Here is a 24,688-nt window from a genome sequence, read left to right on the forward strand (position 1 = left end):
CCAAGTCCACTGATGGGGGGGGGACCTCCTCCCCATTCATCTGATCCTGTTTTATCAGGTATCTTCAGGACTGGCTGCAAAGCTCTCCTCTGTGGCCTAACAGGACTGCTCCTCCCTTGGGGGGTGGGGAGGCCAAAGAGCCAGTCATTGAGTTCCTGTTAGAAATAGTCCTTGTTCCCCTCACTATGGGAAACGAATTGGTTACTGAGCTACCACAGGCTGGCTACATCTGAGTAGAGGTTCTAGGTTATATCCATACATGGACCTTGGTTGAATGTCAGTCTCAGAAAAGACCCTGTGCCCAGATATATTTGGTCCTTGTGGAGCTCCTATCCTTTCCCCATCATACTAACGTCCCTTCTTTCATATGATTCCCTGTACCCTTAAGTAAACAAAATATCTTCCTAAGGCCTTTTTATAATTTTTATTTATTATTTATTACAATTTATTCACTTTGTATCCCAGCTGTAGCCCAATCCATCTCCTCACAGTCCCACCCACCTTCTCTTTTCTCCCCCTATGCCCCACCCCTAGTCCACTGAAAGGGGAGGTCCTCCTCCCCTACTATTCCACCCTAGCCTATCAGGTCTCATCAGGACTGGCAGCATCATCTTCCTCTGTGGCCTGGCAATGCTGCACCTTCCAGGGGAAGGTGATCAAAGAGCCTGGCATTGAGTTCATGTCAGAGATAGTCCCTGTTCCCCTAACTAGGTCATATGGCTTTTTCAAACATCATTCCTGTTATTTACCCTGCCCCCTCCCTGCCACTTCTTTCTGTATATGCCTCAGGTCTAGTTAATGTCTCCCAACAGCTGATGAGTTTTAAATCAGATTCCTCAAGAAACTTAAACTTTTCTTTATAGCTGTCATCTATTGCATTTCAGCTCTGCATAAAGACCAAAAATAACACCATATGCTTCTGTCATGTTATCATTTCTTTTCTGTCTCTATTTCCTGTTCAAGACTTAAAACATTCAGCATACTTTTTAATACAAGATTGCTGTGATGCCCTCTCATATTTGTTAGTAGTTCAGAATGGACTATGTACCTCATTAAAAGCAGGTCAGTAGGGTTTGCCAACAGGAGACTTTAAGGGCTATTAGATTTGTGATATAGGGTTCCTAGGGGTGAAGCAAAGAATGATACATTTTGAAGACTAACATCTCAGGGTGACTTGACAATTCTTCAATTACTGAATAATACTGGGAAAATGAATATTAGCATACTTTCTAAGGTGGAAGACAATAAACTGCTTTGTGTTTGATTAGTAAATTTTAGTAAACATTATTTAATATAAAATATTACTAGGGACTTTCTACTTTGAGACAAAAGAAATAAAGCAAATAAAGCATATTACGTTCAGGTCACTCTTATTCTAGAAAGAATTTTATTCATTCCACTTAAAAAATAATAGTATCCTCAGCCCCCACCCATAATGAGCACATTAATCATGTATTCACATACAGAAAACTTATATACATTCAATTGTTTACAAGATATCACCATATAATCCATTTACATTCAAGTGAAGTATATGAACTTATTTAACTGTATATATTTGTAACTTTTGTATTTCATCCCTTTTTAAACAACCAAGATAATATGCCTATTCTCTAGAAGTCAGTTCATAAGATGATTTAAGGTTTGAAGTCTCTTTTGAAGACTTACAATAGCTGTATTTATACTTTAAGGGTCTAGTAGTTGCTCTAAACATAAGCTTGAAGGTACAGCTTACTACTTTAAATCATATCGCATCTAATCCTTGGGATTTTTACTGCACTGTTTAGTTTGTAAATAATATCAACTGTTTCACACAATTATTTGTGCATCAAGGGATAAAAGCACCAAGATAATAATTTCTTTCCCTTTTTTTCTAAAAGAAAAAAAAATAGATGAAATTACAACAGTCACCTCAATCTTTCTTCCAAATCTCATCATTTGTAAACAGTATTTACTTACTACAAATGTTCAGTCTTTGAGTTTTCTTGGTGAAATCAACAAATACATTGGACATAAGAACGAAAACACAAGAAACACACTATAGATGACAGTTATTAACTGAAGAATTTAGTTTAACATTGACAACTCCCATTTTAGATCTGAGTCCAGAGGTCTCAAGAAAAACTCTCATAATCAAGTATAAGATTTACAAATTTATCAGTTACAGTTCATAAAGAAACTCTAAAAATACCTATCTTTTTAATACAGAAAACAAATTTTTTCTTGATGAACCAAGTACCCTTTATGGTAAAGAAATGTACAAAGAAAATATTTTCTACGAAATAATTTGTAAATTTATGTGTATAAAGGTATAGTTCTCCCACCTGTATTTGTAATATTTTAAATAATTCACAATAAAAAAGTTAAAGCACAAATTGAAAAAAATAATTCATGTTTTATATAATACAGTTAATAAATATTGCAGCATATGATACTGTAACAATAACAAAAATTCCAATGTAATGGTCAATGAGATCTCTTTGGAAAGGTACTTTAAATTAAAGTCATCCACATGTGATCTTGCCCGCCCAGTCTTACTAAGCACAACCCTGTAGAAACGCAAGTGTGTGCAGAGGCACCTGGTGAGAGTACACTTTGGTGCCAGTCAGCCGGATTTCTGGGTCCTTTGTCTTTGCAACAGGCACATGGTAATCATCACAGTGACAGCTACAGCAGTTGTCATGAATTCTGTTATACACATAAAGTGGACAGACATTATTTTGAACATTTCTAAATCATGCCAAAGCTCCTTGTCTGAATAAAAACAGAGGGTGCTCTAGCTTTCAAGGAGTTTAAAGAAATATACAAATGTACAAAGTAAAGCATGGTAATACATGGATCACTGGCTCTGAGCAGCTTCAGTCAAGGTTTCTTACACATCTTTCACTCAGCAACAGGTCCCTTTCTAAGTACTGGAACTTCTGGTTCTGGCGTGAATTCATCTTTTCTTCCCAGTGCCTTTCTTGTGTTCATGTCCCTCAGTTTTTCCAGGTAAGCTCTTCTTCCGAGTTGAGGCATGAGAAGCCACTGCCGGAGACAGAGCAGTGACTGCTGTGCCAGCCAAAGAGAGAAACAGTGCCGTTAGGATTTACACATCATCAAGGTTAAAGGAACCTGGTGAGTGATGGGGCTGTTTTGCTATAATTATAATAAAACAGTATAAGCATTCAATATAACATTTTAACTTTTTAGAAGTCAACACAAAAAGTAATGATAATGGACTGTGTTCACAAAACCAACTTTTTAGTTCACTCTATATTCTTCAATGGCAAACGTTCATTTTCATCATTGTAAGTATAATCCATTCAGACCTTTTCCCTTAGCTCCTGATATAGAAATCCAACTTCCCATTAAAACTGTCTCTACTTATATCTGACAGGAAATAGAAACTAAGCACGCTGAAAACTGAATGTCATTTAATCTATAGGTACCATAGCCTCTTATGTCTTCCATCTCATTACTATGCAAAGTTGGAAGGCTGGAAGGCCAGAAGCATTCTTTCTTGACTCTGAATGTACTGTCTATGTTTGTGCCAACATCAAAGCCAGGCCTAGTCAAAGAGCTACTCTACGTGCAGTTACCCTTTCACCATACAGGGACATCCTTGTTAGGCTGACCTATCTTCATCTGAGCTGCATACACTCGGCCACAGACAGAAAGGACAACCTTAACAACGTGTATAAAGGTAGCAGAAAGTGACAGAATTAGGCAACTGCTAGAGGACAATCAAGTCTAAGGTGAGAGCAGCACAGGTGACACTCCACCACTCCTTTCAATAGCTTTGAGCTGAGACCTGCTCTCAATGTCCACCACAGAATGTGGCTAAATCTCCAACATAAAAGCTAGCCTTCCCTAGTATGAAGAAACAGATGACAAGTATTGGGACAACTATAGCTGACCGAAAGGGCAAGACTGTAATTCACACATGAACTGTGATTAATCTATTGCATTCACAGAAAACCTCAGGCAGCACAGGCTACAAGGATAGAATTGGGTTTGCGAGCTGTCAAATGCTTCAAGGGACATAATTTTACAATCTGATGTCAGCAAATTTAACTTTTTACTTTAAAAATAAAGCAATATTCTTTGGAGAAATATAGCTGAAATACCAGAATCCAAAGGTTCCACATAACATATCATGTATCATGTCTAGGATATAATTTAAAAGGTACTTAATATACTAAGATTAATATATAGTATTATAAATATTTAATATAGCAGAAAACAGAAAAATACCTTTTGTATAAAGGAGAAAACTGACAGACTAATCAAGACATGAATAATTAAAACAATTTTTAAAGTATAAATCATTATGTTCACAATGAATAAAATCTTGTCTCAAAAGAGACACTAAAAAGAATAAAATAGAATGCTTCAAATTAAAAAAGCTAAAATAACTGAAATAAACTTGTTGGATTTAACAGCCAAATGAAGCAAACAGAAAAGCAGTAAGGATTACCACATGAATACAAAGGAAAAAGAAGAGGGAAGATGAAGAACAGAGGCAGCCACGATCAAACTGCTGAAAATCACAGACGCAGACAAAACACTGACTCAGGCAGAGAAAACTGAAAGTTGTACGCATGGGACATTTCAAATCAGCTAGAACTTATAGAAACAGCGGGAACCAGAAGAGAGTGAGACATCATTTGGACTATCAAGAAAAGAATGCTTTCTATCCAGAATTTGATAGCAAAATTACTCTGTAAGAACGGTCAGACATTCTTTTTTCATGATAAAATGACTACGCTGTCAATAGACCAATAGTATAAGAAACAGTAAAACGTTTTAGGCTTAAGGCAAATGAAACCAGACAAAAATACAGACTTCAATGAAAACATGACAAACATTAGAAAATAACAGTTGAGTACAAGTACAGGCCCTTATCCCGCTCCCCACTTCATTTCTTTAAAATAAACATACTTTTAAAGGGACCTAGCACAGCACTGAATTTTATTGTTTGTACTGCACATGGGAGTAACACTCAGACATGATAACTCTGTAGAAAGGATGAAGTAAAGGTAAAAAAAAAAGGTAAAGGAAGCTAAAAGCTTCCGCCTTACTATTTTAGATGATACAAAAGTAGACCACGCGATGCTAAGAACATGTATTTAGAGCAATCAATAAAAGAATACTACAAAAATACAACAAAAAGCAGCACACACATTTAGGTGAAATTCTACAAATTATTGAATCAATTCAAAATAAAACAACAAAGAATAAAGTAAGTATAAGGAAAAGAAATAAAGAAGGCCTATCCATAACTACACTGAGGCTCAATGAAAACCAAGGAGAGGTCATTCAAGATAAAGCAAGCAGACTAACAAGCAGAAGACAGTCTTTTCAAAAGGCCAAGAATTGATGAATCTTTATTAAGTGCAAACGAAAAAGGCAGAATACAACTACTAGTGTCTCATACATTAAAATGGTTATGAAGAAAGAGCAAAGCTAACATCTTAAGACAATTGAGTAAATTTCCTGACAAATGTGAGTCATCAAACCTGCCATAAAATGAGACGTAAAATTAATTTTACCAAGGACTTAAGGTGGAAATTATAACCTTATAAAACATATTCAGAAAACACAAAAGGAGAAATACTTTTCAGATCCTTTATGAAAATACCTCCATTCTAACACTAATCCTGAAAAGCACATTCTGAGCACAAAACTACAGACCAATGCCTTGGTATACGTGACACAGAAATCCATGTACTTGGGTAGCGTCCACGTCATTCCTGTGGCTATTTTGGTTTGTGTACCCCATATTATGAACAAGTAGCATTTTAAAAGCCAATTATAACACATCAATACCATTTTAACTTTGCTACCCATGCATCTATAGGATCATTAATATGTCAAGAACAGCAATGTGTCCTGCAATCCCAAGAGCATTCAAAGCTTTGGTCCCTGATTACTAGCTATCAGGGACCCAAGTCATACCTCTTCTGCTATTTCCTTTATTGCCAGGGACATAAAAACAGCACTAATTTCTTAGAAAAAGGAATTGTACAAATGCCAGTTTTGTACTGTATATGAAATGCATCAAAATTTAGGGACAGGAGCCTACCACAGAGGGCTTCTGAAAGACTCTGCTCATGAGGGTATCAAAGCAGATACTGAGACTCTTAGCCAAAATCTGGGCAGAGTGCAGGGAATCTTATGAAAGAAGGGGGGAATAGAAAGACTGGAGACCAACAGAGCCAAAAACTCTGAGCCCAGGAGGCCTGCAGAGACCAATGCTCCAACCAAGGCCCATGCATGGAGAGGACTTAGACCCCTGCTCAGATGTAGCCCATGGGCAGCTCAGTCTCCAAGTAGGTTCCCTAGTGAGGGGAGCAGGGGCTGTCTCTGACATGAACTCAGTAGCAGGCTCTCTGATCACCTCCCCCTAGGGGGTACAGCCTTGCCAGGCCACAGAGGAAGATGATGCAGCCAGTCCTGATAGGCTAGGGTCAGATGGAAGGGGAAGAGGACCTCCCCTATCAGTGGACTAGAGGAGGGGTTTGGGGGGGAGAAGAGGGAGGGTGAGACTGGGAGGAAACCAGGGAGGGGGCCACAGCCGAGATACAAATTGAATAAATTGTAATAACTAATAAATAAATAAAAATTTTAAAACAAAAACAAAAAAATACATCAAAATTATTTTAAGACAACTGTGCAGTTTTGAACACTATAGCTTTTAGCCTTACTTGATGGTATAAGGTTCAAATCTACTTAAAATACTGACTGATTCATAAGGCAAGAGTGCCAAGGGGATTTATCTGGCAGAAATGGAGGTTAGCTACAGCAAAAGATTAATAAATAAAACTACCATTCAGAGAATGCTTACAATGTAGCCACATACTTTACACATGTATATTCACCTCTGACAATTCTATAGAAGACTCTTTACCCAGATTTTCTTACTGTCAACTGAGGATTAATGTCAGTCAAGTAACGTAACTAACAAGTTACAGAGACGATATATATATATATATATATATATATATATATATATATATATATATATATATGTCCATCTGACACCAAATCTGAAAACATTAACAAATTGACAAGAATCTCTGCCATGAGTTTTTATAGTGAAAGCACAGAGTTATAAGGTTTTTTCTTAGGCAAACAAGATGAAGCGTGAGAACAAAATGAACAGGGTGAGAGGCCCTGTCTGGGATAAGCATAAGGAGAAACATCATTCAACCACAAAGCAGAGCTGGAGACAGGGGACAATATGAAGATGTAGTGGCTCTTTGGTAGCCTTGGGTGAAGGATCAATACACAGTTATTTGGACAAGAAGATAAAAACTAAAGTGCTGACTAAAGAGCTGAACTTGGGAGTCACATCACCAGATGACAAGTAGAATATAAAAACTCTGGGTAACAGATTTTTTTTTTTAAACATAAAATAATACCTAAGCCCAAAGGAGCAAGACAGAAGGTTTGAAAAAATAAAAATAAGAAGAACAGAAAATATATTTTATTAATACATATAGTGGAAAACATGAACGCTAGAGAAAAAAAGGAGATTACACAGAAAGATGTGTCTAAGTGAGTCATGACAACAGACTTAGTTAGCACACTATGGGAAGCAGGAGTTAGGACTTCCCATGACTGAAGAGGAGATGCCCTATTATCTCTGCTGTTTATAAGGCATCGCAGACTCAGACACACCTCTTACCTGCTTTGTTGCTTGCTTTGGTGCTCTTTAAGGTAGCTGGTGGTGTTGGGAGAATCTTTGTAGGTGTGTATGTATTTAAGGAGACTTTTCTTCGCATTCCTGGACTGGAACGCGAGGCCACAGAGGCTGAAAAGAAATAACTTCCTATAAAGTCTATCTTAGCACTACAAAACCTCTTTTTTAAAATACTGGGAGTTGAACCCAGGGTTGAACTCACGCATGCTACAGACATACTATTACACTAACCCTACCACCTGTCTTCGTTCTACTTTTTATTCTGAGACAACCTAAGATGCTCAGGTTAGCCTTACATTCACTGTGTTGTTCAGGCTAGCATTGAACTTGTAATCCTCCTGCCTCAGTCTCTTGAGAGGGTGAGCTTACAGGCCTGTGCCACAAGGCCCAGCTACAAAAATTCTAATGATATAATTTAATAACTGAAAATATGCCCAATAATTAGTACAAATAGTAGTACGTCATAGAAAAGACAAGGTTCACAAAGTAAATCCAGCCAAGTCATCTTTATAATAGAAAGGAAATTCTCTCAGTCTTACTCAAATAAATATACTGAAACTATATTATTTCAACAGTATATAGAAAAGAAAGCTTGTCCCCCAAACCCATTGAGAAACATATTACTTGTATCCTGCTCTAAGATGTATTTAACAGGATGGAGTCATGGCATAGTTTTATTGCCTATAACAAAAGAGTAATTTTAAAAAGAAAAATCCTAATAGCAAGTACAGACTTAAGGGATTATTTATTTATAAGCATCTTTATCTACTGACATACCATAGTTAAAAAAAATAGCTGGGCATGGTGATACATGACTTTTATCCTAGCACTCAGAGAGGCAGAGGCAGGTAGACTGCTTTGAGTTCAAGGCCAGCCTGATCTACAAAAGCAAATCCAGGTCGGCCAAAGCTACACAGAGAAACTTTCTCAACAAAACCAAAACCAACCAACCAACCCACCAAACAAACCAAAAAACTTAACTATATCATAAGCAGCTAAGAGAGTTATCTTCATGAATGAGAATTTATAGCTGTTCTCCTTTTCCACAGCCCAGCTTTCTATTCAACATGGAGGCACTGAATGGTACAGAAAGAGCAAGTAAACAGTTAATTACTAGTGATGAAGTTCTACAGGAAGATGGGCCAATATGCAGAAAATAAGTGGAGCTCACCTATATGAGTGAGCTCACTGCTAATATGTTATTGTTAGTCATCTTTAGCTACGACCTTTGAAGTTTGTCCTTGATGAAGCCTTTGAACATTACCAGATTAGCAATGTTCCCCATGCTATAAACACCACAGAATCAATACAGTTCTGTGCCTACTGGGAATTAAATATACATAATGTAAATTCACAGTATTCATACTAAGTATAAATTGTGCAACTGATTTATAAGATAAGAGATTCAGTTACTTTATATCTGACACCACATTTTGTTTAGTAGTCTAAGAATTGGTGGTGGGGATAGCAAAACTAACTAGGGTTTTTCCTTTAACAGAAAACCTTTGTAGACCACCACGTTAAATGTTTCAAAGCAGATCCACTGGATGAAAAAGTCACAGAAGATAAATATTCAGCTTCTTTCTTACTCATCAATTTCCAATGGTCCTTGGAAATCTAGGTTGAGGCCCAATGATCTACTGTTGCAAATGTCTAGTCAATCTTATGGATTACATTATGTAATATACTTTTTCCATCTAGTTCTCTTTCATAGCTAGTAATATGAAATTTTTAAGAGAGCTAAAAGTCTTAACAGGATAGGGATCTAAAATCACCTTATTAATATGTCACAATAATACACTCTAATGAACTGCATTCACTAACTATAAAAAAAGGAAGTAAGCTGGGTATGGTGGTACATGGCTGCCTTTAATTCCAGCACTCAAGAGAGGAAGAAGCAGGCAGGTTGCTATGAGTTCAAGGCCAGCCAGGTCTATAAAGTGAGTCTAGGACAGCCAAGGCTACACAGAGAAAAAAAAAAAAAATCATAAAATAAGAGTTCTGGAGGATAAACCTTAAGATTATCTTTTCCTAATTAGTACATTAAAGTTTTCTTCAGAATAAACCTTTAAGTCATGAACTGCAAACTTTCTAAAATTAAGTAGTATCAAGAACTACCTGAAGCCCTTTTCACTTACAAGGCTCATTTCTTTTACTCTAACTGAAGAGTTTAAGGCCTCAGCCCAGGTGATCAATGAAACATGAAGTCTAAGGCAAAAGCAGAACACTCTAATGGAATCTATTTGGATTCTCTATTCTGAGGGAACAACACTGTCTATTTACTATGTTACGGATAACATAAATAAGATTATCTTCATTCTTTCGACTTTGCCTTATTTATAACTTATTTTATTTAGAGAACGATGGATGCTTAAAATTAGACAATTCGTATGTAACAATCTGAAACTGAAGCCTACTTCACAGAGGCATCCCCAAAGGGAAATAGTTTGGAAACATCTTCATTACCAAACACTGCTGATTGACAGCTGGCCTCTGCTACTAGAAGCAGAAGGAATGGCAAAGTATCATTGTCTTGGAGAAATGAATGTTTGGTTATGAGTCTCTGCATCTGCTTTGATACACTGCCAGGTAGAGTCTTTCAGAGGCCCTCTATGGTAGGCTCTTGTCCTGTTTCTTGTTTTCTCCTACTTCCAATGTCCATCCCATATGTCTTTCTAAGTGAGGATTGATCATCTTACCCTGCGACCTCCTTCCTGTTTAGTTTCTTTAGGTATACAGATTTTAGTATGTTTATCCTATAACCTACATCCTCCTCAGATGTAGCCCATGGCAGCTTAGCATCTAAGTGGGTTTCCCTAGTAGGGGGAACAGGGACTGTCTCTGACATGAACTCAGTGGTGGACTCTTTGACCTCCCCCACCCCCCAAAGGAGGAGCAGCTTTGTTAGGCCACAGAGGACACTGCAGCCAGTCCTGATGAGACCTGATAAACTAGGGTCAGATGGAAGAGGAGGTGGACCTCCCCTATCAGTGGACTTAGAGAGGGGCAGGAGGAGATGAGGAAGGGAGGTTGGGATTGGGAGGGAATGAAGGAGGGGGCTACAGTTGAGATACAAAGCAAATAAACTGAAATTAATATAAAAAATAAAAATTAAAATGAAGGAACACCATCAGGTCAGATTAAACTGTCACCAGTATTCCTCAAGTTATATTATGTGATAGCCCAGGAAAGGCAAGAAACACCAAGATAAAAATGTGGCATTAATTAACTCTAAGAACTCCAAAATATATCATTTTATTCTCAGACAAAATATACTTATGGCATCTTAGAGAAGAGAATGGTATGCAGAGATAGTCTGTAGTTTTCTAAGATGTAACTCAAATATCTCTCTTCTCAAACTGATGCTTTCCAAACTGGAAATTCCAACACACATAGGAATATTATGGAGATAAAAATGACAAGTGTCACCTGATGTTTAATGTATTAAAAACAAAAAGTTGTTTTGTTTGGTTTTCCTAATAACAAAAAATGCTGTGGGAAATCTGGATTCTTTATAAAACTCTATCCTTTTACACACTAATGTAACTCTAAGTTCAAGGGAGGATACAGTCAATTCCAAAACTTACTTAGTATGAACTCTCTTTCTTAATGCACATGGATACCTTCTTCAGAATATAATTTGGAAAATACAGTTTAAAAGCCTGTTGTTCTAATTTGGCACCTTTTAGGAAAGCTCTTTCTAAAGTTGGATGTAGTGGCACACACTTGTAATCTCAGGTATTGGGACGCTGAGGAAGGAGGACTATGTGAGCTTGAGGAGAACCTATGTAACTTGAGGGTTACACAGAGAAACCCTGTCTCAAATATAAAACAAAACAACAATAACAACCAAGTGCCTGTAATTAGCAAAAATGTTGAGGGATGGACATGTGTAAGTTCATGTAAACCATTCTGTAAATTATAAAATATGATCCAAGCTTTCCAACAAGTATAGCTTTTAAAGAAAAAGATATTAACACCATATAATAAACATATAATACTGTTTACTTTTACTGTTAGAAAAAAGATCTCAGGCTAGAATCAAGAAAAATGGTATATCACACATCACACGGAGGAATTACCAATATTATTCCCTTACTTCTGTCACTCTTAAAATTCTATTCACAATTACATTGAGTTTGCATTTTTCAAATTTGGGTTATATTTGGATATCTATTGTTCAATAATTCAATAATAATGAAGGTAAATTTCATACACATTTCAGGGACCTTGCGCAGAACTTCAGTTGATGGAGAAGCAATGGAAGCAAGAAAATCATCCACTTGCTTTAAAAACAGGGCATTGTGAAGCGTTTCCAGAGGACAGATGGATGGTACCATGGAATACAGCTCAAAGCCTAAAAGAGAAGAAATAAAGAATGCAAGAGTAAGATTGGCTATTTAAAAACTCAAGCATTACAAAGGAAGGCAACTTACTTAAGGAATGGAAAGTTCAGGCTTTTACGTGCAAACACACAAAATCTTTGAAGTCATGACACCAGATGCTATGCAACATGAAACCAAAACAAGATATGAGCATGATCACTTTAAATGTAATCAGACAGTAGAGCATGCACACAATCCTTCACTGTTGGTAGAACCTCAGAATAATGAAGAAAACCTGGGGTAGGGTAAAGATACATTTTCAGCTTCTAATCTTTTAATGTTAGATCTATTTAGCAGATGAACAAGCTGATGCCTTATTTCCTTGATACCAGGATATTACAGTATCTTGACAATGATGAAGGTAAATTCAACACAAATTTCAGGAGTTAATTATGCAATTAATTGTGGAGCAAAGACACTAATTTTTCTTTAAGGCCAATAACACCCTAACATGGTCCTTGAGTAACAATTAATCAGTCAGACTGGACTTAAAATTCCAAAATACTCCTTTACTGAACACCAATAATTCCATTTTTGGAAATCTCTGCTGAGCAAAGTTAGATCCAGTAAAAAGCTAAACAAAGTGCAAGTATATCCATGTTTAAGAATTGCACAGGCTACAAAATTTCATGATGAACCATGCAGTGATGTGTTAATATAATCAGTGACACAAAAGCACATATACATACAAATTACTTTTAACAAAAACATTAGTTTTCATTTTTAAGAATAAAATTACCCATTTAAACTTCATTTAACTGAATGGCTTTAAAATTTGCTTTTATATGCTCTTAAAATAATAGATGTTTCCCAAAATTCAAACTAAGTCTTCTCTGAAAAAATACCTCCATTGCTCATATTTACATAAAACAGAGTATTAACAGTTAAATAAAAATCATCTAAACTCAGATTGCAAAAATGGACTCTTTTCAACATACATATGCTCATTATGGGATTACATGCTATCAGATTTATAAAAAATTTGAAAGGAACTCAAGAATTGCTGGAATTCTCAGTTGGAACAGGGGAACGTTTTAAAAGAGAATTAATTGAATGTTGTTATGAAAATAACCAAAGGATTAATAAAATTAATGATTAATTTCCAGGTGCAAACCAAAGCATGACAGACCGTTTCACATAATGTTAAACAAAACAAAACAAAACAGAAGTAACAGTAAAATATCACAGCAGCAGCTACGGCAACTCACTCAGTTCACACTGAGGAATGAAGCTCTACAATTCTTTCCCTTGTTAAACACAAGTGGTTCATGCAAATTAGCAAAAATCCCTCCTTTGCAATACTCTTAACAATATGCCTTTCTCCTTTCTCAGGGTGCTCAGCAGTCTTTTTGTGATAGTTCCTTTCATTTGCTGGCTGAATTTCAAAACAGCAAATGAGGTCTGATCAAATTGCTCTAGACTATACACTCTTGCTATTTGTCTTAAATTGGGTCTTGATGTACAATGAAAGGGTTAGTGCAGCAATTTTAAAAGCCACCCTACTGACATGTTTGGAAGCTATGAAAACATACCACTGGAGCCTAGAAATTCCACAGAGGAAACGGAGCAGCACCTAGAGAGGTATAGGTATTCTGCACAGAGGCCCAGAGAATAAGGTAAAGCACTGTCAGGAGATAGTTGTTCCACCACGCCCCTTAGCTAAAGACGCTGGGAAGTCCGTGATGTGGGTAAAAGAGGACATAACATAAAAGTCATGGGAAATAAAAAAGTGAAAGGGTCAAATGACAATTCATGGGACAGATAACACAGAAGAGCAGTAAAGAAAAAGAAGTATTGAAAACCCAAAAAGAATATTTCTAGAATTGAAAGGAATATATTTCTATACATCAAGCTGTATAATGTGTAGAAAAGCCACATTTAAAAGAAAAAGCCCAAACCAAAGAAGTATAAAATTACTCTTATTTTCTATTAAATTGAAGTAATTACTACTACTCAACTACTACTTTTACCGTAGTTAAACGTAGAACTTCCTCAGAAAACCCACAGTACTTGTTGTAAAAACATAAGCACTTGTAAAGCTGACACCCCCTCCTGTAGGGGTTTCCTTAGGACCCGTGCTTTTCTTCTAACTAAGCACGTGTTACCTTTAGAAGTCATAGCGGAATCAAATTAGAATGAGTTGAATTCTTAAGCTTCATAAAAGTTAGTTTTTGAAAGACTTATTTGCTGTTAAAAATTAAAAAAAAAAAAAATCCAGGAATAAAAGTATCTTTATTACAAGTGAAAGCAAAAGCCTATATGGGATTTGAAAACCATCAGTAAGCCAGGCATAGTGGCTTACATCTAATCTAAGCACTTGGAAAGGCTAAAGCTGGACGGACATTCAAGTTTGAAGCCAACCTGGTCTACATAGTAAATTTGAGGCTAGCATGCCTGACTATAATATCAGACCCTGTCTCAAGCAAAGCAAAACATTTCCCTAACACAAAAGATCAGTACTCCCTCTAGCTCAATAAAATCAAGCTTTAGCAAAAAGCTGTAATGCCGCAACAACTCAGTTTATAACAAGTCATGGACACGCTTCTATCCAGCCTCAGTATAAGGGAACCTGAGTGAAACAGAATCGAGTTTCTGGATTTTAACTTCAGTTCTCTTCCTACCAGAAATTTTCCAAATTTTACGAAAATGCAAAGGCACCAGAAGGCAATGACTGCTGGCTAACAGAAAACCATTCAGCCCAAGCACAAGCTGATCCTGGAAAGTCTCTGAAGTGGCCGGCTCACACACATCTGTGTCAGACAGAACTCGTCATCCGCTGTACGTGGGCCCCGCAGCAGCTGGCTCCCAAGACCTTTAGAGACATGTCTCAATGGGTTCTGTGGCATTAGGGTGTTTTGCATTTTTGTTGTATCTCAATAAAGCAATGTGATCAGAAAAATAATTAGGAAAAAAATTAAGTGTTAAGAATTAAGAACAAATTAAGAAATAGTAATTGTAGTTTAAAAAAATTGCATAAACTGATCACGTAAGGAATCAGAATTTTCAGGTGTTTAGAATTAAAATTCATCATTATTGTGGTCATTAGACAAATTGATAAGTAATGTTCAATCATTGTGGAAATTACAGCAGAAAAGGGAGAAGACAGTATCAGTGGTTTGATAAATAAGTTGGAATTGTATGCCAACTAAAATGAAATATTGATAAATAAATGATACTGTGTATCCCACATTGAATAGAAGAAAAAAATTAAAAAGGGATGAAGCAGGGAGTATCTTTTAAAATAAAAAGCAAACGTACCATTGGTTGGGTGTCGAGCAAATGAGATAGAAAACCTTTTAACAGCAGAACCGCGTGTGGCGTCTGAGAAAGAGAAAAACAGGTACCTGAAGTTCACAGCTGCCAAAAGAAGAACACTTAAAACAGAGGGGAAAACAAATATGTGAGGAAGTCAGAGTTAGGTGACATGCAGAGGGGACAATGAAAGAAAGCCAAAGACCGGTTAAAAGCAGTAAACTGGCTTGATGGTACAGGCAAAATGTTTAATGAAATATACGAAAGAAAGAAAAGCAAGATGACCTGGCAATTCCAGTAAATCCATGTTTTATTAACTACAGTAAATTGGTACAGATAAGAGCAAATGTTTTCAACAACGCTGATCCTGAAAGAGTTGAAAACGAACAAATTTTCAGGAGTCTGAAAGACATTCTGAACATCAAAATATTAAAACTAAAGTCCTATTATCAGGAATCTTAAAATGTTTCCATTCTATTTTATTTTTATAAAATGACTACCAATATATTTTCTCTCACTAAAAAACATTCCATTCACTGTTGTGTTAGTTTGTCCATAATAATAAATGAGTGTTAACAGTAGACAAAAGCTCAAATGCTAAAAGAAATTTATTTTTTATAATCTAGATTCTCATTCAGCTACAATCATAATGGAGTTCAAATTCTCTATTTTAACAAACCACTTAGTGTACATGACTCTAAATCTAACTGCTGTTGACTGGAAGAACCTGGACCCCAGATATGCTTCCTAGAGAGCACTACTGGGCATTTGGGAGGACGCTGGGGCTCTCCTATCATCTGTGGGCTCAGACCCACATTTGAGAGACCCTGCTCATGAGTGTATGCATGGGTGTAGGTATGAATCTGTGTGTGCGTGTGCGCACATACCATCTATGCAGCCAGAAGAGGTCAGCTTTTTACGATGAGTACGAGCATAATCCTGTAGGTTAGGTGCACTTGAAGAACCCCCGAGCACTGAGGTGCTAAACAGGCCCGCACAGTGAGACCCTGATGGGAGTTAAAGAAGATACATACAGCAACGGGTGTTCTTCCATTCACATTGGGAATCATGCAGCATGCAATCAACATGGCTCTTACCAATGCACAGGCAGCCTTTGGCAGTGCCTTGAACAGATTCACAATATGGTTGTAATATTCTAATGATACCTATTTGAATTCAGTGCTTATAATAGTCACCACTATTCATCACAAATACAATTGGAATAATTTAGTACTGGATAAAATGCCTTATTTGAAAAATAATATGCCAACATAACAATCAAACATGTACATGCTGAAAGTACTAAAAATACCATCATAGAAATTAACTTAGAAACAAAACATAGTTTTATAGCAAAGCTGTAAAAGGAGTTCATATGTATCATATATATCATGTATTATGTAATATATATGATACATACACCTTTTAGCAAGACTTAAGTCATATTAGTTATTTTTAAATATACACCTGAGAAATGAATAATCTTTCCTGATTCCCCTAAATTAAGAATTATCATACTTTCTTATGAAAAAGCTATTTATTAATTAAATAGACAAAAACCATTCCTTTTCAGTCACTTAACAAGAGACTTCACAAAGGAAACTTTTAATGAAGACCTTTGAGAAAATATGTCATCAATAAAACACAGCCAGTATACATCAATGCTTATAGCAAAAGTCTTCACACTTAAAAATGTTCACCACTGAGAAAAGTATAAATAATTCCTGACAAATATATAACATGATCATTCAATGAAAGGGAGTCATGTATGTACACATAAAGATACCAAAGAGAGATCAAGAGCTCTTAAGGCAAGCTGGAGGTAATTAAAGAAAGGGCCATAGGTACCAATGCAGTTCAGACACTGCGGATGATAGCACATCATGACATCTAATTACACTCTGTGTCAAGCCTATTTAGATAACCATTTACAGAAAATCATCTCCCACTGAGTCACAGCTGTCTGTCAATGAGCATAAGGTCAGTGGGTTGAGAGGGGTATTCGACAATGCTGTTCTGAATATTCCTGAGGAAGCAGTTGTTTACAGCACAATCAAGAGCAGAACTGCACTGAGGTTCACTTTGTTTCAGAAAGAGCTGATCCTCAGGAAATCTAGCTCACCCAGAGAGGGTACTTAAAATCTTTTTGCTTTATTTGCTCATTTTTCTTTTTATTTTCTTTTTCATTTGTATCTGAAGCCATCATTCCTTGCTATTCTTACTGGTAATTATCAGCTGATATTTTTTTGCACTCTTCTTTGGAATAAATGATTAATTCATTTTACGTGAATATTATTGTACAAAGTAAGGAGCTTCATGTCAGCAATCCACATAGAACTGGATCCCACGACAGCGCTCTGGGTAAATCCACACAAGAAAGTAAGACTGCTGCAAGGTGCTGCCCCCACTATTTCAAGCTTTTGTCACTATTTAAAACTGCTATAGCATGGAATTAGCTTTCACATCTCTAGCTGGGTATGGTGGTGTGTTTTTAATCCTAGCTACAGAGGCAGGTAGACTTCTCTACGTTTTGAGGCAAAGCCTAGTCTAAATAGCAAGTTTCAGAACAGCCAGGAATACATAGAGAGACTTAGTCTCGATTAAAACAAAAGAGTAAAAAAAAAATTTTTAATACAATGGCATCTTTTTATTTTTATTGACTAACAGATATTTCACAGTACCAAATATGGAACAAAGAACCACACATATGCTAAGCATGAGCTTTGCCACTGACTCTCAGCCTAGCCTTCTTATGACTACAAATCTTGGAAGTAAAGTTTTCTTAATAAATTTAAGTAGAATTGGAAAATTTTGTGTCTATAATCCCAATACTAGAAAGGCTGAAAGTGGAGGGTTTCCATAAGTTCAAGGACAATACTGTAGACACCTTATTACAACAATAGCATCCATCCCTCCTTCAAAACAATGGCTGGGAGGAAAACAAACAGACAAACAAAAAGCCAACACTGGCAACTAGTCACCATGCAGTAGTCATTCATAGGGTTAAACAACAAAACTAAATACTACTTCTTGAAGTACGAAAATTGTATCTTGTATTTTGAGACTTAGAATCCAACAGTTCTGAACTAGTGCACACTAAATATAAAGCATATAAATATAAAGCATAGCATTTGGTCATGATTTTACCACTGTAAAGTTTTCTACGTGTGCCTATAAAAGAGGGTATACAATACAATTCTTTTTCCACCAACATACCTACAGTTGGGTTCTGCTTCTGTTCCACAAGTGTCCTTGGTGTTCGAAGATAGTTGGCATTTTCAGATACAACCTGCACAGAGAAAACAAAGAATGAAATATACCAGTAAAATGGATTCAAAGATCCATATTTTATATGCAGCCTGTTCCAGACAGACAAAGGTTAATAAGCTGTATGATAAATATTAGTAGAAATTCTTAAAACACGAAAGATCATGCAAGATCCCCTTGTGAAGGGAGTCCAATTCATATGAGGTCCTTGCAATGAAGTGGTGCGAAGCAGGCATACATAATGAGACACAACAGATGAAAAGAAACAGTTCAGATTGATGTATTTTCACTTTCTCTTAAGAGAAGCCCATTGCCCACTTTTAAACAGCTCCTGTATTTAGAGGAAAAACAACCACAAACGAAAGAAATGACAGACAGACACTGTTGAAGTCACCATACAATTTCTGATCCATGCATGGGCATTATCAGAGTAACCTTTAAATAATCAGCCTTAATGGATACCATAATCCCTTTTTCCTATAATCAAGTGCATTACATTTCCAAGAGGAAATATCGGAAATTATCAGAAAAATCATGTGATGGCAGACCTTCCATTATAAAACCAGAGTGTTTTAGTTTTAAATGTCATCAAAGAAAGTCCTTCTGAAGTTACTTTAGTAAAAACCACTTTTACAAATTCATACATGCCTGCTGTTTTGTTTGGAAAACATATTGCACTCTTCTCTTAAGTTACATACTTCCATATAAGGGAATCATAGAGAGACCAATCAAAATTAGATACTGCCAATTAAGACCAGGCCACATAAAATTTTTGATATTTTCAAAAATTTCACATTCATAGCAAATTCTAAGTGGAATGAGGCTTTTCAAATAATGAGAGGGTATTACATATTCTTACCAAAAAAGTATGTTAATTATGTTGTTTTTGAAGCTTATAGGACAACTGAAGTCAAAGAAAGATTTCTTTCTTTTCTAATTTATTTTTATTAGCAACGCTAAAATCCAGGAGCATTAGGATTAAAAAAAAAAATCTCCTGTATATTTAAAAGCTTCCCAGTAAAAATGCCAAACGCATGTAATGTAACGTAAGTGCTTTATTTCTATGAAATATTGACCAATATCAGAAGTTATTTTAAGGTGCACTCAAATTTAAGACAGAAGGATTTCCTCTGATGTAAACGACAAGGGATTAGATGTCCTCAAAAACAGCTGTTTGTTGCTCTGAATGCAGGAATGAAAAATGTTTAATGAAGTAAAGTTTAAAAACCTGTTGCCATGAGCCAAAAATACTGGATGTGAAAGCCAATGATTTGGGGGAGACAGGGGAAGAGGTGATTTGTTCCCCTGATCTGCGTCTTCGACGCCCAGTACCCACACCACTGGTATAATGCAGCCAGGTGCCAGTGCCCTCTGGGCTAGACACACTCAGGGGGCTCTCTTCCTGAAAGTAAAAAAAAAGGGCAAAAAAAAAAAAAAAAAAAAAAAAAAAGAGAGGGCTCTCTACCAAAAAAAAAAAAAAAAGGAAAAAAAAAAAAAAAAAAAAGCAAAGCATGCAAAGTTAGATACATTAGAGCCAAAAGATCAGGAAGAAAAAAAAATACAGTTTATTTGCATTTGCTTATCATTTTATCCCTCAAAGGCAAATTATTAAATACTCATTTGTGAGCTAAATATTTAAATCCCTAAAAAATTATAGAATTAGCATATAGGATCAACAATCATAGAAGATCTTATTACCTTTAGACTTTCAAGCTATACTGTTTACTAGTTATCCCTTCTGCCTTAAAATTAGAAAAATTATAGTGCTTCTTTACATGAAAATATTTAAATATAAAAGGCATTTGGTTTATTTTATATTAGATATGAAAAAAACTCTGTATTATTTTTGATTGTGCTTTCAGTCCAGAGCACAGGAGGAAAAATGAATTCGATGTGTAACTGAGAGAAGGAAATGAGTTGGCACAGCTGCGAGCTTCAGGTGGATCAGATGGACAGACTATCTCCCGGAGAGTGTGCTTGCCCTCCAGGAGAGCCAGGAGGTGCAGGAGGTAAAGCCTGCAGCCAGCACTCAGTGTGCAGTCTAGGTTCATTGAGGTCAGAGTAAAAGCTACTTGGAGAAAATGAAGACAACAGCCTTTCTCTGTTTGTCTTTTGGAAATATAAACTTCTGACATCCATGGAGGTGGAAGATGCCGGAAAAAGTTGTTTTTACTTGAATAATTTATACTATAAAGTAAACGTTTAGCATGACATAGAAATAATCTCTTGAAAGCAAGTATTTAAATATTCAGGAGAAAAAGGTTTGCAAATGTGTGCTGTGTTTTAAGAGCTGACCACGGCAATGGTTCTATTTGCCATGCTAGTTAACACACAGATCTTGTGGAGGACAGAGGAAAGTGTGTAACTGTGAAATTCTGAAAAATTTGATTGGCTGAAAATTGCTTGTTCATCAATATATCAAAAACACTGCCTTCATACAAGAGGTAGATTAGGTTTTATTAGTTTGGGTAATTTCTGGTTTGTTTCTTTGTTTTTAAATTTAATACCTGGACAAAATTTTAGATTTCTTAATTTATGATTAAGTTTTAATAGAACACATTAAGTTTAATAGATCACAAGATCACAAGCAGTTAACTTCTTAACTTCTTATAAATTAACATTCTATAATTAAGTTCAGATAGCATATTAAAGCAACACTAACATATAATTTACTTTATAAAGTTGAGGTGATTTACTTTATGAATAGTTGCCCCAATCTTTCAGATGTCAATTATTCAAAAATTACTTAAAAACAATTACATTATTATAGATGGGAGAACTGGAAATTTTTTTTTTGTCCCTTAAATTATTATTAAATGCTTGAGAATGTTAAATCTAATTCTATATACTTCTTGCATTTAAACATCAGTGAGTAGCTGACCTAAGAGTTCCTAGTTTTTTTCTTGGAGCTTAACTTCTTAGTTTATATGAAGGTATTTTAAAAAACTTATAAGCATTGGCCTCAAGCAATGCTAAGAAAACCATCAACAGAAAATAGATAACTCAAAGATTAAAGCATAGACACCAAAAATTAATCTAAGCTTCATTCTGTTCACTCAACTCTACTTTTATGCTATTTAAATCTTATTTCATAACTGGGTACAATTTATTTAACTTAATATAGATCTTAACACATCATTAAAATTTTAATTATACTATCAAACTTTCAAATTTCTATGTAGATTTCTGCAATCAGGCTAATAAAACCTACAGTGTTACTAGTATCAGGCATCATTTACTCATCTCAGGCAATTTTTATCTCCTTCTAGAAATGCTGATATCTTAAGCTTTTAATCAAGTTATTTACTGAAGAACAGCTAAAGTGACAAGACAAAAGAAAACTGGGTACATTCAGCAAGTTTTTAGACAAGCTTCAGTGCCAGATTCACAGCCAATGCTATCATGAGAGCTGACACAAAGCTCTAATCTCAACACGTATCTCTGTGGGTTTTGTTTGTACATTTGTTTTGCAGAGTCTCATGTAATCCAGAGTTGCCTCATATTCACAGAGTAACCAAGGGTGACTTTGAATTCCTGATCTTCCTGTCTTTACCTGCAGACTGCTAAGTTCAAAGGTAGATGCTATTAGGCTTGGTTTATTTGGCATGTTTTTAATGGCATCTATTTTTTTTTAAAACATTTATTTGATAAACAAAAATCTGTTAGGATTCCTAGCTGTACAATAAAAGCTGTATTTTCTTTTCAGTTTTAATTAATATATAGTTAGCTTGCTCTATACAAGACACACACTACATTGATACTCACCTCAGCTGGAGTCACCTTTCTGGACCTTGGAAGTGGTGATTTCCTGTGTATATGAATTGGCTCTGATACCATTGGCTTAAACAATATTACAGCTCGATCGACTTCATCTCTCTTAGAAGTATGAGGTTCATCATCATCAATTTTAAGAGACCTTCTGCCTTCATTCTATGAGAAAACAATATAAAGCACTTAAAATTCAGATTAAAATACCTAGCCTGAGCTGGGTATGATGGGAAATGCCAGAAATTCCAGCACTCTGGAATCAGAATTTAGGCTACAAAGCCTTGTCAACTCACAAACAAACTCTAAATACCAATAAAATGTTTCTGATAAATCTGACAGCTGATAGTTATATGTGAATTAATTATTAACTTAATTCTTATACCATCTTAGTATAGCAGCTACTGTAACAGAGACAAATTGCTTTAAGAAATATATATAACATGTGGAAAAGCTAAGCCAAAAATGACGATAACCATACAAAGTCTTTAGCTAAAGTTCATCAAACATGCAGAGATGAATAATTCTAACAAATAGCAATGAGGAACACATTAGTTTTATCATAGAGGAATGCTATCAAAATGAGCATGAACTAAAATAGCTGTTGAGTTTAAAAGTTTTAGAACAAGCCAGGCACAGTGGCACATGACTTTAATCCCAGCACTCGGGAGGCAGAGGCATAGGCAGGCAGGTCTCTATGTGTTTGAGGCCGGCCTGAGCTACAGAGTGAGTCCAGGATAGCCAAGGCTGCACAGAGAAAACCTATCTTAAAAAATTAGAATAGTTAAATTCTATAGTAAGTATTTCTAATAAACATGACAGTGTATAAAAACCAATCATTCTATGATCCATTTGATATTTTGCTGAGTGTATGACATGTGCTAAGAACTCAGATGAATGGGATATAGTGTCAGGTCCTATAGCATAAGAGACAGACAAGTTAAAAAAAAAAGTTTATACCAATAGCTACCTATAAAAGAAAGGGGAGACTAAGTAATAGTAAAATACAAGATTTTAAAGCACAAGAATGAATAAACTAAAACTAAATACAATTCCTTACATAAAAAAACTTAGGAATATAACAGTGGCCTAAATAAACCAGCCAGAGTAGATAAAAACTTCACCAAACTGGTGCGGGAGAAGCAGGTCCCACCCATAGAGTGGTTCACAAGCATCTCCAGGCCCAGGCGATCTGATGCATTATTCCATCTCCGTCGGACACTGGCATAAACACAGTGCACAGAAACACATGCAAGCAAAACACCCATACACATAAAAACAAATAAACTAGGAAACAAACTTTATCAACCCAAGGGTTATACATAAGAAAACTTATTTAAAATTTGAAAATGTGAGTTAATAATAAAACATTGAAAGACAGTGTTCACCATCATCAGATCTATTCTTTTTTTTTTTTTAACTAGGCATCAGTCTCATGACCACAGACAGAAATTCAAATGAGGGCCTTGAAGATGGTTGAGCATGTTCAGGCACCTGCTGTCAAGACTGAGAACCTGAGTTTGATCCCTGAATCCACAAAGTGGAACAACACTCAAGCCTCACAAGTTCTCTCTGACCTTCACACATGCACTGTATGTGTGTGCATGCATGTCCCAATCGTAACATATAACCAAAAAAGAAACAAAACAACTCCAAATGACTCAATAGCTAGATTATTGGAATACATAATCTAGTCCTTGAACTGCAAGATATAATGCCTAAGTTTAATCAAACTCCTAACATACTTTTTTTGGAAGATTAGGAAATAATTGTAAAATTGGTATGAAAAATGTAGAAAACCTTAAATATTCAAAATAATCATAAAGAACACAAAAGCCCGAGCACTTCACCAGAAATTATCATTAAGTTGCAATAATTATGACCTTGATGTTGATAGAGACAAAAAAGTTAAAGGTTAATAGTAAATAAGAGTTAAAAAATTAACCCACCAAAATAGGCTGATCAGGCTAATTAGGGTGAATTATGAATGTATCAGCTTTACCTAGGACTAAACCCCTATTTTTATCCAATATTATCATGAATGTAGAGTTATTCAACAGTTACCCAGCCAACTTCTAGAACAGGAAGAAGCAAAAGGAGCTCCTGTCAGGGAACTGTTAACAGCCAGCACAGGCTTCTTTCTGTGTAATTGTTTGTTTGATACCACTTCTTGCTGTGTAGCCCAAGATGGCCTTGACATACAATCTCCAGGCCTTAATCTCACGAGTGTGGATTAAAGGTGCACCATATTACACCATTATTGATTAGAATATAAGAAAAAACAAACAAACAAACAAACCAAAAGTCAGTAAAGAAACTAAAAAAAAAAAAA

At 35.8% G+C, this 24,688-nt stretch overlaps 1 protein-coding gene across 1 annotated transcript in view; it reads right to left on the reverse strand.

The window, feature by feature from the left end:
* Positions 1-1,358: 1,358 nt before the first annotated feature.
* Positions 1,359-24,688, reverse strand: part of Ppip5k2 (diphosphoinositol pentakisphosphate kinase 2) — a 25,826-nt gene continuing 2,496 nt past the window's right edge. Inside the window, exons 2-10 of the mRNA XM_055628382.1 lie at positions 23,481-23,577; positions 22,357-22,521; positions 19,820-19,993; positions 18,541-18,613; positions 16,212-16,331; positions 15,331-15,393; positions 11,904-12,044; positions 7,673-7,798; positions 1,359-3,051 (exon numbers count right to left, since the gene is read on the reverse strand). Coding sequence (XP_055484357.1) covers positions 2,939-3,051; positions 7,673-7,798; positions 11,904-12,044; positions 15,331-15,393; positions 16,212-16,331; positions 18,541-18,613; positions 19,820-19,993; positions 22,357-22,521; positions 23,481-23,577 — 1,072 coding nt within the window. The 3' untranslated portion in view covers positions 1,359-2,938. The remainder of the gene's footprint in view (positions 3,052-7,672; positions 7,799-11,903; positions 12,045-15,330; positions 15,394-16,211; positions 16,332-18,540; positions 18,614-19,819; positions 19,994-22,356; positions 22,522-23,480; positions 23,578-24,688) is intronic.

This window comes from Psammomys obesus, unplaced genomic scaffold, assembly GCF_907164565.1.
Source record: "Psammomys obesus unplaced genomic scaffold, mPsaObe1.curated_primary_1811, whole genome shotgun sequence".
In the NCBI taxonomy this organism is placed as follows: Eukaryota; Metazoa; Chordata; class Mammalia; order Rodentia; family Muridae; genus Psammomys; species Psammomys obesus.